Source organism: Falco biarmicus, chromosome 2, assembly GCF_023638135.1.
Source record: "Falco biarmicus isolate bFalBia1 chromosome 2, bFalBia1.pri, whole genome shotgun sequence".
Lineage (NCBI taxonomy): Eukaryota > Metazoa > Chordata > Aves > Falconiformes > Falconidae > Falco > Falco biarmicus.
The window spans coordinates 67,265,829-67,283,575 of NC_079289.1; the positions used below are offsets into that span (position 1 = coordinate 67,265,829).

The following is a 17,747-nucleotide window of genomic DNA, read 5'->3' on the forward strand; positions in this document are numbered from 1 at the left end:
CCTTGGCACTGGAGCTAATGCTTCTGTTGCTGTGTCTGTGTACTCTTAAGTATGTGCATCTGCTGTCCATTTAAATAGTTGAGGCTTTACTGACTGTCCTGTTGTGCTGTTATTGCCTTTGACAACCTCAGACAAGTCACTTGTTTGTTACTTCGATTTATCAAATAGGAGTCATAACATGGGATGTTCTTCTCAACAAGGCTGTGGTACTTATAGCCTTGATGTTTTATTTTCAGTGATAAGCTAAGGGATTTCTCTATACTAGGTGATCTGATTTGTGCTGAAAAGTGTTCAAGGCTTTTTTGACAATAAAGCTTGCTTTAAGATGCAGGGTTCTTGGAGTGTCTTCAGTGAAGTCTTCATAGGAGGCTGCCATGATTTTTGCTTTGAAGTAACTTCCTGTATGCATGTTTTGTGATGTGAATCTTGTTCTATTCAAAGATTAAATACCATTCCTTCATTTTAGGCTGTTGCACCTCTAAGGGAGAAAATCAAAGATCTAGAAAAAAGGTAAGTCTTTACCTAAATCTGGAAAGCAGTTAAAATGCACAGTTTCTGTTCTGTAGCAGTCAATTCTGTAGTCGTAGGCTTGAGAGAAATGTTTGGCCTCAGTACCTTTGGATTTTTATTGTATCTAAGTGAGGATGGGGCCTTGAATGCTTGAAGACATTAATGCTTAAGGTATTCATGTTATTTAATCCCACTAAAGTAAACTGAGAGTGCTGGAATTTTGTAAAGTTCAAATCTTATGGAGCAATGGAGGAATTTGCTCATTGGAGTCCAGCTGGTAAACAGATTACTATGGTATAGTAACCAGCCCAGGTGTGTGCTAAAACATACTCATTTCAACTTTGAGACTGAAAATACGCTTTACCACGTATTTCCCACGGTTGTCATCAGTTACCATGGTCCAGCTAGCGTACAGTGATTTGCTTCTGAACCTTGGTCTGTGCACATGGTTTGGATGAGCCCAACAGGCTCACTCCTCTCAAGATTGGTAAGGGAATGTGTTATCTTGGATTAAACTGGATGATGCAATTGAGGAAAAGCAGACAAGCTTTTTGATGAGCTGCAGATAGTAAACATGCTGTAGTTCCTCAAGCACCTGAAATTGACATAGTTCTTTAAAAAGAAAGAGATAAAATCCAAGCCTGATCCATTTGTCCCTGGCTGCTTGTGTCTACCCTGCAACATAGTTTCCTCACTTTCATGTTGGCAGAACCACTTAAGTGTTGATGTTAGGCTGGATGGGGAAGCTGGGCATTTCATCTCTCTTTGCAAATAACTCCCTTGCTCCCAAGCATGGTTGCCTTTTGCCAGGTCACTTCTTCCGAGTGTCCTCATGAGCAGACACTTTTCATCACAAACTAAAGTCTGGAGTAGGGGTGGGTATTGTCAGCTCTGACAAGGACACTGCTGCTTTTGACGATACAGTTTCAGAGGTGGCACTGTTGATGTCCCAAGCAAACAGCTAGGTGAGAATGCTGCATTACAAAGGGCCAAGTCTGGGCTTACCCAAGCAGTACCAGTAAGCCTGGATGGTTACGTGTGGCATACTGGTAGTTGTGTGCTATTTCTCTGGAGAAGAGAGCAGAATCCCATTGCTCTTGGTGAGAGGTATGCTCAACACCTGCAGTGTTTTGGTGTTTTGAATTTTGTCTTGCCAGTGAGCAGTTGCCCCTCCTCCTCCCACCCCTCCTGTGCTGTAAAACAAAAAAAGGGGGGGAGGGGAGGGGAGATTTTTTTTTTTTAAAAAAAGTTGTCAGTTCTGGGGTTTTTTACAATTGATTTGAAAGGTTCAGTGAACTGCCACATGCAATTTATTTCAGTGAGAATACTGATCCGATTGCTCATCTCTTAATGTGAATGTGACCTTCGTGGATCAAGCTAGACTGTATTGACAACATGAAACGAACTGTAGGCTGCATCATGTGATACTACCGTACCAACTATAATGGTCAAATTACATTGTAAAGATTTTATATTAAAATGAAATTTTTGATGTACTGCCTCTGTTCAGCTGACTTATTTAATCTTCATTGATAGCCCAGTGTATCTTCAGCTTCAGTTGTTGGCAATTTAGGTATTTTCTTCTGCCATTCACAGAGGACCTTTGTGGGAGTTATCATGATTCTCTTCTCTTTTTAATAATTGTTTATTTTTCCAAATGAGCAATGAGTTGTTGGGTGGAACCATTAGGTTAAAACTTCTCCCAGGAGCCATCTAAATGCTCTTTTCTTTTTGAGTAGTGTTTACAGTGTGTTGATGAGTCTTGTTTCAAATGTCTAATAATAAGGAGAAGGAAAATATTTCTTTAACTCCTTGTGAGCCAGTCTGGGAATTCTACTTTCATAAAATGTGGGCTTATGGGCTCTTATGGCCCATATCAAAATACGTGCCTCTGTTGTTGTTGGGTTTTTTTGAATAGTGTAGCCATTTACCTCTTCTGGTTCAAATGCATGTGGGTTGTTGCAAATAATTTTTGAATTTTATGTCTGTGTAAAGTGACAGTAAGTAACTAATCACTGTCAGGTGTCTGAAGGCTGATCCTGCTTGCAAAGCTTACTGGCTAGTGTCAGTGGTTTTTTTACCTCATAAGCTGATAAAACCTGAAAGCAAGCCATTGTCATGCTTTTGGGAAGCAGGAAAGACAAGAATTCCTTAATGCTAGTCTCATGATGAGATTGTTTAAATGAAGCTAAAGTTGGAAAGCTTTTATTAATAATTTGCACAGCAAAAGCATTGCAGTGTAGTCATCAAAGCAAGCATTAGGTCAAGATAAACTGAACGTTGCTGCCAAAAGATGAACATTCGTCTGGATCAATTCCAGACTCCCGTGCACTGCCTCTAAGCTAGTGCTGGTATAATGCAAAGAGCAAAAATGGTTGGGAGGTCCCTTTGGCAGCTGTATGACTTTGTGCTGGGTTAATGTGACCTTAAAATAGTGGTCTTAAAAGTGGAGGGGACTGACTTCTACCTTGCATCAAGTTATTTGGCACTTCTGTTTAAACTCCAGAAAACCTCTTGTGATTAGTGGATTTGCCTTTCTCTCACAGCAAGGCTGTGCTTTACATGTCTGAATTATACATATGCACTGCTGTTTCTCATTGCTTCAGCTTAATCAAAGAAATAGGGTTACTTTTAGTGACCCATGTAGTGATAATAAGGCAAGTGCAGGTAGCTTATTTCAGTCTTCCTGTATGGGTAACATTGGAAGATTCTGCTGCTGTATTTCCCCTATCCAGGAAACTGAAAACGGCTTTCACTCTGGGACAAAAAGTTGACACAAGTACAGAAGCATCTGTGCTTTGCCTCCAAAGAATTCCTGTTGAGCCAGTACTGCAGGTTACAAGCAGAGGAAGCGCTTCAAGATCAGAGGTGTAGGGTCAGTTCAGTCAGAGTCTATCTGCGAGTAGATGGAAACGTAGTTCAGCGTGAACTCTTGGCATATATGCATGCTCCTGCATGCTACGTCCAGTTGCATCCCTAGCATATGGACTTACTGGAGGAGAAGAGTAACCATAGTTTGATTTCTGTCCAGTGTCACACTGATACTTAGTTAAGAAAAACCTGAGCTATTAAAATACTGTGAAGACTACGGTGCTCATTACCGAAGTAAAATAGAATTCGAAAGAGTTCATTGCTGTCTATGTAATACCTGCCGGTGGGGGGAGAAAGAAATGATATAATTCCATGTTCGTTAAATGATACAAGATTCCAAGCATCAAAAGCTTGAGAGAATACCTAAGATTCATATGTCACATAACTTTATTTTAGGAACTTAATCAAAACTAAAACATCCTGTAAAGAAGAAGGTGCAAAAAAATTGAAGTGAAAGTAGCTTGAAGATCATCAGAACAATGGCAGTCTATTTCTGAGAAGAAAATTAGATTAATCTGTTTTTATACTGTATAGGTCTCTGGTAAGAATCTGAAGTATCTTAGAGTGTTTTTGACATTCTGATAGTAAACTTTACATTGATTACTGTGAAACTTTAAGGAGAATTAAAACTTTGTGTTGTAAGCCTCACATTGAAACTTTAAGGAGAAGTGTTTGAAGTCAGTGTGCTAAGTCAACACAACTTGTTTTCTTTTCCAGAACTTTTAAAAAGGTTGCTTGTTTTTTAAAGTTTTAAAAAAAGTCCGATTGCAGCTTGTGTTTTATTATTTTATTCTCTTGTGATGTCATGCTTGGCACCACTTCAGCTCTCAAGAGATAGAAGTGATTAATTCTATAAAATCAGTTAAACAGAAATTTTAAAAGCACCTTTTAGAGATAATTTTGATATTTCTCACAGTGCTTTTACAAAGCATAGGCATTTTCTCATGTTGGCCCAGATCCTTCTTCAGAAAATAGGACTAAAGGTGGTACCCTTGGCAGAACTTTTAGAATGGGAGGTTGTCAAAGTAGTTTTTGATATTGCAAAGACGGATACATGAAAGAAGAAACAAAGCTGAAACTTACGTAGTTTTTCTTCTTTGTTTTGAAATGTTCTGTAGCTTCACCCAGAAGTACCCACCAGTGAAATTTTTATCAGAAAAGGATCGTAAAAGAATCCTGGTAAGTTGGTATTTACTCGGGGGTTTTTGGGGGCAATATAAAAAAATTCTGTGGAATATAAATCAGTCTTGTAGGATTAATTAAAGACATGAGCAGGAATAAAGTAAATTGCCTTGGGTGTTGTATGTGCTGCATAGGGTTTAGAAGAGTGCTTCACTTCGTGCTGATGTTCTCAAACTCAGCATATGGATAATAGACTTGGGCTCTGGTTTGGAGGTTTGACTTGCCAGATAAGCTGCTGTTCTCTTCTTGTGACATCTCAGGACTGCATTGCCAACGATCTTTTTGTGCGCTCCCAGATAGCTTAAACTTGCAAAGACTGGGAAACTTTTTAAGCACATCTTGACAGAAAGCTTGTGTACCCAAATTGGACAAAATCTAATCATAAGGCTAGAAAAGCAGCTGCTCTGCAGCACTGTTAAGAGGGACCAGTAATTAGACTGAGGGAATGTTCATCTCTTCTGTTTTTTCTGGTATTTTGAAGATCATAGGCATTTTAGGATACAAGAGGAGAACAGGTTAAGTCAGGACAAGTAGTTGTTCAAGGCATTCTTAAACTCAGTGAATTGTGCTGCAGCATCAGTGTTACAGTTTTATCTGAAAACACTTTTGAAGTTAGCTGCATCCTAAATTTTTCCTTGTTTCTGTTTGTCCTAGGGAAAAACAATGTCTCCATGCTCTGAAGAGGCAGAGAGTATAGCTACTTGATGTGTAAATATAGAGTATGGACTTCTGCCTCTGTAGTAGAGAGTAAACTCTGGGTCAGATCCCTGCTAAAGTGCCTAATGTATCTGGTGTTCTCTTTTGCTTTGACTTCAAAATTTAAGAAAAACACTGAGAAAGTGCAAACAAAAAGAAGTTTTATTTTTACTGTGTTGTTAGACAATGGTTTTCATTGCTATTGCAAAACATAGTGTGTTGTCAAATTAGTTTACTTCTGCAATGTTACTTTGTCATTTTTTTATGACAGTCTGAAGGAAATAAACTTGTAGGCTCCCTGTTCCCTTGTTGAATACGGAAGATAAGCTAAGCAAAATAGCAGAGAGAGGCTTAATTCTAAAAATTCCTGAATCACATGCACATATGTGCAAGGGTAGCAAAGTTATCTTAGTGTAATGTTTTTTTCTGTATAAGTGAGAAGGTGCTTTCAGGAAAAGTATTTAGTACAAGCTGTTAATTGGATAGGGTGCTCTTAGTATTAGACCTTGCCACTGAAAGACGCTGGATATTTTGTTGAAATCTATTGCTTCAACAGACATGGCAAGTCATTGGCATAGAACTGTTTTCTGTAGACCTGGAGCTGAATAGTTCTTTGGCGTCCACTTGTTTTGTAGAGTTTGTAGAGTTTAAATTACTGAAGAGAAAGCTGGCCAAAAGGATGAGGGAGTTGTTCATTCATTTCTTGTCTGTCATGGTTGGGGACTAGTTCAGGTGGACGTTCACATGCCTCTTGCCCACGTGGGCAGTTCCATTCTGTTACGATGCTGCTGTCATAATCCTACAGGAAATTATAATCTGTGTGCTTCTGAGTAGCAGAGGTCAGTGAATAAAGGACTCATGTAGACCTTGGATGACACTTGGAAATTTCTCAAGAATTCATGAGCCAAGTGAACTTTGGTAGATTATTTGCTTCATATGTTGTTGATACTGTGTCTTTTCCTAGAATCCATTCTGTATTCTGATTATTTTAGTTTTTTCTCTGAATGCAGTCTCCAGTTCCAGCCTGGAGATACCCACAGCACTGACCTGACCAGACAACAGTTCTAGCAATTATTTTTTTATTATACTGCATCTATTCGGAGGTGATTGCCAGTAAGGGTGGTATTTCAGCTGAGACTAGATACTCTTTCATTCAGAAGAACTCAGGTTTTAATCCTGTTGTCGTGATTTTTTGCTCAGTTCTCTGAAGTGACTAGGCTACAGGCTTTTGTATGCAAGGAATTCTGTTAGTCTTATGGAAGACAGTGTTGATGTTGGTTCAGTCTGTTGTGTGGGGTTTTTTCTGAATTGGATAAAGTAGACTGATGAAAGCATAAAACAAAAAACTAATACAATTTCCATATGAGACATTGTTTTGAATCTGCAGCCAACAGAAATGAACTCATATAACAATTAGACAAACTTTTAAGTCCCTCTAGGGGAGGAAGTTATCAGTAATAATAGATGCTTAAGTTACCAAGCATATTGGCACTACTCAGTAATTAAGTATTTTTATTAATGATGTCTTATTAAATAATGCCTATTTAAGCTCCAGGTGGTGGTACTTCAATTCTGATGTGGAAATAATTCATGTACAGTATATGATTTTGTAGATTAATGTGTCATTGTGATTTGCAGGAAATCATATTTAGAAATGAAGTATATTGACCTTGCTTTTATGAGTGATTAGAGAAAGGTTACACAGAGAGCTTCAGTGATAAATCATCTTTTCTTTTTTAATGTAGCCTCAAGTAATGGTAAAAAACATAGTTTACGCAGTTTTTTACTTTTCCAGGGGAAATTCAGCTCCTTTTCCAAGTAGTTCTTTATCAAATACCTGTGGAAGTGATATGTTAATAAAGCTAATGTAGATTTATCATAAAAACAACTTAGAGATTTAAAGTAATTGGAAACTTCTTTTCAGACAAAATTGGTTTGTGCTTTTTCTTCCCTTTTATTTTTTTTTGCTTGCATATAGCATAGAAGAGTGCTGTAAGCAGTCCTTGGTTTCATTATGTTTTTTCCCAAAAGAGAGATGGGGAAGGAGATGCTTTCTTTTACTACAACAAAGATGTATTGTGAGCGTCAAGTTTGTCTTCTCTGGAATTCTGGAAATAGAAGTAGCAGCAGGGGATTTTCTTCGGCCTCAGTTGAAGGAACAGATTCAGGTCATCTACAGAAACCTTTTGTCCCGGTCACCACAAAAACGCAAAACCCTTGGAACGTTGAGCAAGGCTGCAGCTTGCTTCTGAGTCCAGAGAAGCTTGTGGCAGTAGGTTTTACATGCATATCATTTTTCTCTTTTTAAGTTGGTGGCACCTGGCAGATGGCCGTTCTCCCTTAGTTACTACTCTTCTTTCCTTGTTTGTAGCATTCTGCCAGAAACCTGTTCTTCCCTCCTGTCTGTTCTGGGGTGGTGATAACCTTGAGATTATGTGTTTCTTTCAAGGAAGACTTCTCCTAAATTCTTTCTCCTTCAGATTTGTCAAGGAACTGAATCACATATTGAATCTGCTACAAGGAAGCCCTGACAAACCCAGAAGAATACTAAACAGAGCAACTACATGATTCTTTTATTAACTAGTGCTTACAATGTCTTTGACACACTGGTGGCCCTGAATTTTTAATAAGAAAAACAAGTGTGAGAATCTAAATGGATGTTCAAGTTTTTACAGAAGAAAACAGATGTAGTTATCATAATTTTCCCTTTTGTTTTTTTGATAGCTTTCTACTTTGTCTGTCTTCTTTCCTAGTTTAAAAAAAAAAGAATTTCTGCTAATATGGCTTTTTCTCAGTAGTAGATGGCGGGGGAGTGGACAAGATAAATGTTTAGGCTTTGACTAGCCCAAAGTAAAAGAGCTTTCAGGCATCTACATCCTTTTCCACACAGCACTTTGCCATTGTAGCACACCATTCATTCATTAGATTCCTGCTTGACGGTTACACCATGTCCTTTTGTGTTGCTGCAGCTGAAGAGTGGAGATCAACAGCTGAATCACTTTCAAAATGTGAATTTGATCATGCAGTCATATAATACAGCTGATGCCACATAGGGCTTTTACATGTCCCTTCATTCTTTGAGAGTGGTCATTCGTCATATCTTTGTGTGTTCTTGAAAATAGCTTATGAAATGAAGAGAAAACAATTGCTTCTGTAGATCTGTCTGGATGTGTCACAACTTGCAGTTCTGCTTGCTGTGTTGACTGCTTCAATACAGAGTGTTTTTGTTTTGTTTTGTTTTTTCTCTTAAAGACTGATGTGCAGAAAGGGAAAAAGTAAACTACTTTATTGCTTCTACATCTGCAGTGGAACAAGAGTACAAGGTGTTAAATACTTCATTTCTGCTTGTTTTTTTGCAGTAAAAAATCATAAAGTTCCAAGACAGGTAAATGCTGGATGTTGGAGCTAATGGTATAGAATAGAATGTTTTCAGTTGGAAGGGACCTACGACAATCCAACTGCCAGACCAGTTCAGACCAGAATGATGTGGGCTACGGATGCATTAAAATGCAAAAGGAATAGATCTGGTTTTAGCAGATATTTCAAATGAGAGGTCTTCGAAGAATAGCCTTCCTTCCTTCTTTCCTTCTCTGAAGGTTGAAAGAATTTGTAGTACTTAAAACGTCCAGCATATGCCTTCCATTTAAACCAGACAAAAGCTGGATTTGACATGTCTGATATTATTAATCTTACACAAAAATAACCTGGCATTCTGTCATCTTTTTTTCTGAGAAATAGAAATTGCAGAGAATTTTCCTCTTACCTTTTTGGGTCTTTATAGGCCTTGCTGTTGCATAAAAGGGCACAATCCAATTTGAAGGAAAAAAGGAAAATATTGTAATCTGAATGTTTTGTTGATGTGAATGGTTAGCTGAACCTCTAGCCTGACATTGATGAAACATGTCAAGCATGTCTCTTGAAATTTTAAATGCTGTAAATATTGGAAGAAAACAAAATTAAGCATGGAAATGGAGTTATTTCCCCTGGAGTAAGCAAAGATCTGAAAGCTACTGTTCTTCTGTCTTCATGTTTGTAGACTTTGTCTGGTGTTTCTGTAAAAAGAAAAAGAAATTTATACCAACTGTCCTAACGCAGATAACTGGAGGAGCAGGGTTTGTGGGTTCTCATCTTACTGACAAACTAATGATGGATGGCCATGAGGTTACAGTTGTGGACAACTTCTTTACGGGCAGGAAAAGAAATGTGGAACACTGGATTGGTCATGAGAACTTCGAACTGATAAATCACGATGTCGTTGAGCCCCTGTACATTGAAGGTGAGTACTCTCTGCTTTGGTATCTGCACTTTGTTGTGCTTAACCCTTGTAAGTATGTCTGTCTGTAAAGAAGTGAAACTTACGCACTGACTTCTGGATTGAGCTACCTAATGCCTGTATGCTTTGTTTATTATTAGCCTATTTCCTGGGACCATTGCAGTGAGAGGTTCAGAGTGCTTTCATCTTTGAAATCAGTTCTTCCTTTCTGAGTGGATAGGAGGAAGGAAATCTTCAAAACTTGCTAATGGGACTGGTTTTGTGAGAAGGCAGGATTGCAATGGGTCAGTCTTATCTGTCCCATCCATTGTCCCACATCCCTGTGTGCGTGCACAGGCTTGCACACAGAGTCTCTGTGGGCTAGAGATGTCATGAACTGAGAAGTTTAATTCAGGGTTGCAGTTACTAGATGACATGCATCCTGCAGCTGTGTATCATCAGTTGAGAGAAGACTTAAGCTCTTTCAGAGGGCAAGTCATCTCACTTTCCTTAGTGATTCCACAGCCTGTAGAATAGGAAAAAGCAGAACTGAATTTCCCCAGTTTTCCACAGAAAAACCAAAATAAAACCCTAAACAAAGAAACAAAAACCCATTCTGCTTTGAAGAAGTAACTCAATATCTAAGCTGTCATAAACCTCAAACTATTATGGCAAATTGCAAGACAGCATTAACATAGCTGTAGTTGAGATAAGCATTTATAGACGTCTTTCGGAGTATATGAGCACATAGTGAATCGATGAAAACGTTACTCAGGTTATACTGTAGTTCTGGTGGGTTTGCTGTATCGCTTTAAAATTTTGTAGCAAGGTAGTGGTTTCATTTCTTAAAACAAAAAAATGAATCTGAGGTTGTGGGTTGTTTTTTTATTCTTCCTGAATTGTAATGGATGGATTTTCACAGGGAAAATTTCTAGCAATTGCATTTGCTTGTGTTGAATTTCTGACAATACCATTGAAAACAGTCCTTCAAATACATGCTCCTCCTCTGCTCTGACAATGCACTGATGTAGTTACTGCCTGTTATTTTACTTCAAACTTTTGCTTCCACTGACGGGATAAGGGGACTATGGTCTTATTAATTGGCTTCAGGTGCTGGTAGCTTATGCTTCAGCCAATTCAGTTTGTCAGCTTTCCTAATCTTTCCCCTGTGTTACCTTCTTTCTGACTGATTACACTTGAGACCTCAGAGAATTATCATCGTTGCTAATAGTGTTGCCCAGTACTAGCACTAATGAATGGAAATTCTGAGATTCTTTGGCTACATCTCCCATGTTCTATGTAATTAAGACACCGATTGCCCATTTTGTAGTGACAACAAATTATAACATGTTGTTCAGGGAGTAATTACTGGATGTCGTCTTATCCTCTAACAGTGTAAGTTGAAGCTGGCATGGCTGAATGTTAGAATAAAATTAACTTGTATATACTAGTGTAAGAATATGATAAAATTTCATTTCATAGCCGAGTTTATAGCCCAACGTGGGAAAAGGGGGGGGGGGGGGGAAGGTGAGGGAATGTGGATAGTTATTTTAACAGAGTAACAAGTTGGCATATGTATCAATACTTCTTTTCTTAGTCCCAGTTTCTCCTTTTTACTTGTAAATAAAGTTGAAAGTTGTGAAGTCATGACAAAAGAAGGTTTGTGTCTAAAGAATTCCTGTTTATTTGCTGTCCTATTTAAACAAGGTCATATAAGGTTGTTTGACACTTAAATTCCAGAGAGAGTAATCAGTGCTTTATTTCTGAAAGAGACCTCATTTCTGATCTAAAAAGAACACAGTGTTTGCACTTCTGATATGGAAAGTGAGTTTAGTCTCAAGATGTATAGCTTTCACTAAATCTCTTGATGCTTTTTTTTTTTTTAGCTTCACAGTGATGCCTATGCACAGTCTGCCTTGTCTGAGTCATTATCTTTGATCCATGGTATGAAGTGGCACTGAGCATTCTTGGATCTTGATCTAGATTGGCCAGACAGTAATAAATCATCTAAACACACGTCTTATTTCTTAGCCCTGTGGTAACTATAGTTAACTGTAGTGCTGAATTTCTTCTCTTTCACTAGAATTCCCTTTGCTTTAGCATTTGGGGAAAATGTGAGTAGAGCAACACACAAGAACATAGCTTTCACTTAGGCTTTTTCAAGAACAAAAACAAAGGCCCTGAATTCTTCAATGGAATGAACGTATTTGAGGGAACTTGAAAGACAGAGGACAGTTAAAAAAAAAAAAAAGGCGGGGGGGGGGGGAGAGTCTGAGAAGAAAGTTTTCAAAACTTTGCATAATAGTTGTATTAACACTTTTTTCTGTTGTAGTTGAGTTCTGTGTTTTTTAAGTACTTAGGCTGAAATGAAAATATCTTTAAAATTCCTAACACCTGATGCTGAGGTTTAATCTACTAATAAATGGAAGCTTTTTCGTACAGGAAGAAAATTTTCTTTTCAGAAGGGTGGTGTGTAAAGGACAGAATCTTACTATTCTTTTCTCTTAAAAGCAAAAAAAAATGTATAGAAATCCACCTGTCCACCTTTGCTTATTTTCTGCCTTTCACTCTCTACGTTCTTTAAGATCACAAGCTCCCTAAGGTGGTTACTTGAAGTACTGTCTCCTGTTCCTGCAAACTGTAGTGTAAAAAGACACAAGATACTAGTTGGAGAAGAAATGAGAATGAATGCTTGATCTGGTGTTACTGTGATTTACTGCACTTCACAGTAATAGAATTGCATTAAAAACTACCAAATGAAATTTTAGAATAAACAGCTGTTGGCGAGAAGTAATGTACTTAATTTATATAGTGACTTGAGGATTAGTCTTGTCTTGTTTATACCCACCTTTGCATTAGAGTTGACTGTGTGTTTGTAATAAAAAGAAAAAATATTTAAAAAAAATGTTGAGCCACCAAAGTCTGTGTCTGTATTTCTACTGTGAAGTACTGTTATGCCTGAAATATTGGGTGGGGAGGGGGGGTGGAGGACAGACAAACACACATTAAAAAAAAAAAACAAAAAAAACCAAAAAACAACAAACCCACCAAAACACCAAAAACCTGAAAAAGCAGCAGCACCCTGAAAAAAAAGCCCTAGAACAGTCCCAAACTATATGCCCCACCAAACCCCTGAAAAAATCACACCCTGAAAAATAAAGCCAGTTTCAAGATGATGTCTTAAGATCTTAAACTGGACTCCTAAAAAGGAAGGAATACCTCTCAGATTTCAGTCTTGAGGCTTGGTTATCAACTGGTGTTCGATATACAAACCTCCTTGTCCACAGTAGCTACAGCAGCTGAATAAACCTGGAAGAAAATATCAGACAGGTGTGCACAGCCCCTATACTTCTCCCGTTGGTGTTTCTCCTTCCTACTTAGCAATCTTTGGAAGCCTTAAAGCAGTCTTTTATAAGGTGATACATGCACATTCCATTTACCCCCAGCCATCTCTTGTGTCTGAAAGACGTCCTCCTCAGCCAAACTCTTTCACAGTTCACATGAACACGTGTAGGCCTTTGGTTTCTTTTTGGTTGGTTGTGAGGGTTTTTTCTTTCCACTCTTCACAAATCTGAAACAAAACCAGGCCTGAAAGTGCCACAGATTTCCAATCAGCAGTGGAAACTGTTAACACAGTTGAACTGATCTCATTTCCCTAGTCACAAATGGTTTGAATACTTCATCATTGTATCAAAAAATGATGTAGCTTAAAGATCCTCTTCCCTTGAAAGATGTTCACAGTAGTCCTCAAGAGTTACTATGCTTTTAGTCATAAGGCTTCACTTTGAAATTTTTTCTTTTTCTTTCCAACTTAATTAGATTGCACTGCCCACTTTGGTTTTGAACCAAAGGAGCACAATTGTGGAGTTGGAGACCATCAACAAAACTTCTACATCTCACTGCTTAAATACAGGAGCTCTTGGTAAAAATAACAGTACGATACTTCTAAAATTTTAATTCATAATAGCAGCAGTCTGGTTTCTGGCAAAACATATATTAAAATGTTGGCTCTGTTTCAGTGACTGTTGCAAATGCAGAGGCAGTTTGGGCTCTTCTGACTTTCATTAAAAAGCTTTCAAAATGATAGAATAAAAACACATTTTGCAAGTTGAGAAAAGTGCTGTAGGCACATTGCATACATAGTGACAAGGAGATTAGCTTTCAGAGTTTTCAGAAGATACAAAGTTGTTAGTAACAGGCACATAGGTATGTAAAATAACATTTATAGAAATTTAATAGCTTTATTGGCTTGACTGGGACTAAAAATGCTTCTTTTCTTAAGGACTTTGCTGGCTTGTGGGTCTGAGTTGACTTTAAGGCTAAAATGAACAGTTTCACAAAATTGGCCGAAAGAATAGGCTATAGCTGCCTTGTAAATAACAGCCTTCCAGAAATCAAGATGATAACATCTTACTAAACACTGTTCTACAGTATCCCAGAATTTTTTAGTCTCCAAGTCATTTCACTGGTAATTTAAAACACATACAGCTTCTAATTTTTTTTATGTGAGTGCCTTCAATACATTGCTTTTTTTTTGCTTCAGAACTTCCATCCCAGGTTTTTCTCCCTCTAGTCTTCATTCCCTCTGCCAGATACTTAATACGTCCAACTCGATGGTTCTAAACTGTATGATTAGGGAAAATCATGGCAAGGCGGGAGATAACATATACTTAACTTAATCTTGTTTGTCCAGAGCGAAGTGCAATGGTGCCACTCTGGTGAAACTCCACAAAACTGCTCCACATTACAAGCAATATGGTAAACCTTTATAAGGATATTTTAGTTTGCCTTGAGTTACAGGCAACATTTTTAACATCAGGAAAGTGGATTTGTATTTGTAGTCGTCCTTAGTTCAGTGCAATAAAAATGTCTCACTTCATTGTGTCAGCTTCTCTGGCCTGACCTACAGTAATGGAATTGACATAGCTGCTGTTTACAAGAAAAGTCCTTGTGTATAAGCTGGAGAAACTTGTTTGTTCGCTTCTGATCAAAGCTTTACTGCTTGTACTTCCTGATTGGCAAGTACAGTGATGGATGCAGATGTTTAGTGGACATAGTGACCCGTTCAGTCCTTTCTGGTACTGCGACACATGTTGAAGGCAGAAATTGAAGATGAAGGAAGGAATGTAATTTCCTGTCATAGGAAAGGTTGTAGATTCTACCCTTACTATCCACTTAAAAAGCACACAGAACACATGGCTGGAAAATAAAGATTGATGATAGCAAGGAAGGTAGTTTTATTGCAATATTTTGTTAAAGTAAGTGATTGTATTGATCATACTTGTTGAGCATTAAGGAAAACACAAGACCGAATGCTTGGGTCTGGATTTAGGTATTACAGATTCCATGCATACTAAATTATACAGGCTTTTTGAGCTTTTCACATAGAAAAGGGTACAGCTGACAAATTTTAGTTGCTGTTGGTACTGTAGTATGTTGCTAGAACTTTGCAACGATCGTGGATTTCTGTATTTGTCACTGTGTACCTGATGGCTTGAATGTTTATGCCAGCTTCTACGTTTGTGCTATTTTGAAATTAATTTAATGTTTGGCTTTTTTTCAGCAAAATTGTAACATGAAAGATGTATTTCTTTGTTTTATAACTAGTCTACCATCCTGTGCTTTGTAAAAGACTTTTTGCTGCAGTGTTCAGTGGCTTACAGAGTTCTAGCCCCTGATGTGAGTTACGTACAAAACTTGCGGAAGTTTATTGTTATCATCTGTTCTTCTGTGGTCCTTACCTGTCTAAGTAAAGCTTTGCACAGCCTTTCAGAGTTATTTTCAATTAAATGTATTATGGCTTAATTGCAAAGCTAGCTCAAGATTTCTTAGTGGGCACAATTAAATGTTGTAAAACTTCTTTTTCTTTACCCCATAAAAAAGGAAGAGGTGTGGAGGACAATTACAACATGCATTTGTTCGTTCCTGTCCTTCAGTAGATGCTGTCCCAGACAGTTAATCCCCTGAAAAGCTGTAGCTAGGACAGCTTTCCACAGTTCTGGCTTGAGGAGAGTTTGTTGCCTGCTGCTTGCTGCCTCTTAAATAACTGCAAAATTTGTGCTAGAGCACACAGGGTTGTCAGCTAGACTAGGTGGATGGCTTTGTCTGGCATTTCTGGCTGGCCTGCTGAAATGATGACACGAAAAATTATGTGGTGTTAGACCTAGCAGTTAAAAGAGGGAAGGTGGAAGGAGAAATAATTGTATTTGTCTCAACATCCTTAGCCTGATGATGCAAACTTGACCAGTTTTGGGTAGAAACTTGTCTCTCTACCCTTCTGAAATATCCAACATTCTCTAAATGTTTTGGAATACTAGTGATGTTTTTAATTGGTCTGAGGCTCAATACTCTAAAGATTCCTTCCTGGGAAAGAGGGAAAGGTCCTGGAACTGCCTGGCTGCCTACCCCTTTGATCTAGAAGATGGGCATCAGACATTTGGCAAATGCCCCATCTTCCATCTCTCTGCTGATTCTGCCCTTGCTGACCCTTTTTGTCATAAGGATTTATTTTTGCCTTTGCACCTATGGGAAGAAGTACATTGAGGCCAACCAGAGCCAGGTACTTTTTTTCCCCCCAGCTCCTTATCTTAGTTTCATTTAAAGCAATTACTAGCTGGAGAACAAGAGGAAGAAGAAGGACTAGGAGGAGGAGAAGAGTGCCTTCTCTTTTTTCTTTCTTTTTTTCTAAGCACTGTCCATTACACTTAGCTTTTTGTTTAAAAATAAACAAACTTGAAGATTATAAGGAACCTTTAGGGGTTTGTATTTTGTTTGTGTTTGTTTCCCACTAACAATTATATGATCACTTGGATACTCAAAGGCCTAGCTGTATCCTGATGCAGCAAAAGGAAAGGGAGGTTTTGGCCCTGTTCATCTGAATTGCCACGTGCTGTTAAAGGAACTGCTCCCGTAGAAGATGCTGTGTGTTGAAAATTCAGCAGGCATTTAGAAAACAGCAAAAACAAAGTGAATGGAGAGGGAGGAAGGGAAGTGTTCATTTGACAGACTATGATTGGGCAGTAAATTACTGGTGGTCCACAACGCTTTTTAAGTGTTGTTTTCACTCTTCAAAAATTCCACCACAGCCTGCTGAAAACTAGATTTGGAAAGGGTTGTAAAGGAATGGATAGAAAGGAATAGCATAAAATGCAGGTCAGAATTAAACTGAGTTGGTTGCAATAACTGTCAATTGCGTTGCTCATTTTTCTGAGCCACTGTGCTTGAATTACCTGCTGCCTGCAAGCAGCAGTCAGTGGCTACTCTGATGTTTTTGTCAGCTTCCAGTCTGCTCCTTTTCCTTGTTTTCATGACAGCACTGTGCTGTGGGAAGGGGATGCTTACATTCAGAGGCATAGCTTGAGGCAGTCATATATTTTATTCATATTCAGGGCTTATATGTAGGAGGCATATCAAAGTTCAACAGACCAATTAGACTTTCCCCCTTGCTACATCTTTGCATTATTACCCTGACACAAGAAATCCTGCAAAATAATGTAATTAAAGTTTATTCACTGCTTAAGCTTACAGAGTCAACAGGGACCAAAGTAAGGAGAAATTATTCCGTGTCACAGTCCATCACACAAAACAACTAACTTATCTCCATGTTGCAGACCATCCTAAAAGTTTCAGTTGCATTAGCAGAGCAGGCAGGGCTTTGAATCGAGCCTGTGCTGGGAGCTTGCTTCCTCCAGCACTCACTGTGTCAGGCTGTCTTTGAGTACTACTGTACGCTGCCTTCTGTGAAAAGCTTTCTTTTGATGCTGCACTAGTGCTGATAGTGGAAATACCAGTTTCTGCTGATTTGAGAACAAATAGCAGGAAATCTGCTACGTTAAATTGTATTTCTCTACACTTTTAATGTGAGAATAAATCTTCACTGATATTGCGTATCTGCCAAAACTGTATCTCTCTAGCTTTCTGGGCTGTTTTGACATCTTGTGGGCAGCTGGTCTTCTCTACTACTCTAAACAACTGTAGACCGAAGACAGCATGCAACATGGAGGAAGCAGAAATATTTTGTGGCATCTGCTTGAGCATACTAACTGTCAAATATCATTACTTTGCTAAGACAGTAAAACTTGGGGTGATGGAGTCATGCAGGTTGCCTTAGAAGCTAGCTGATCCTGTGTTTGTGCTGATAGTTGTTCTGCCTGATGACGTTTGACTTGAAAGAATGTCTCCTTATTTTGGTCACTATCGACACGGTAAGCTTAAGCAGTGAATAAAATCTAAAATT

At 38.4% G+C, this 17,747-nt stretch overlaps 1 protein-coding gene across 2 annotated transcripts in view; it reads left to right on the top strand.

Annotated features, from left to right (window-relative positions):
* UXS1 (UDP-glucuronate decarboxylase 1) overlaps window positions 1-17,747 on the top strand; it is a 63,740-nt gene that overhangs the window by 18,298 nt on the left and 27,695 nt on the right. The window contains exons 4-6 of one of the 2 annotated variants that reach the window (XM_056328379.1): window positions 467-510; window positions 4,500-4,560; window positions 9,355-9,535. In XM_056328379.1, the coding sequence (XP_056184354.1) occupies window positions 467-510; window positions 4,500-4,560; window positions 9,355-9,535 (286 nt within the window). Of the gene's footprint in view, window positions 1-466; window positions 511-4,499; window positions 4,561-9,295; window positions 9,536-17,747 lie in introns of those variants that run through there. The other variant, XM_056328380.1, reaches the window with a different exon arrangement.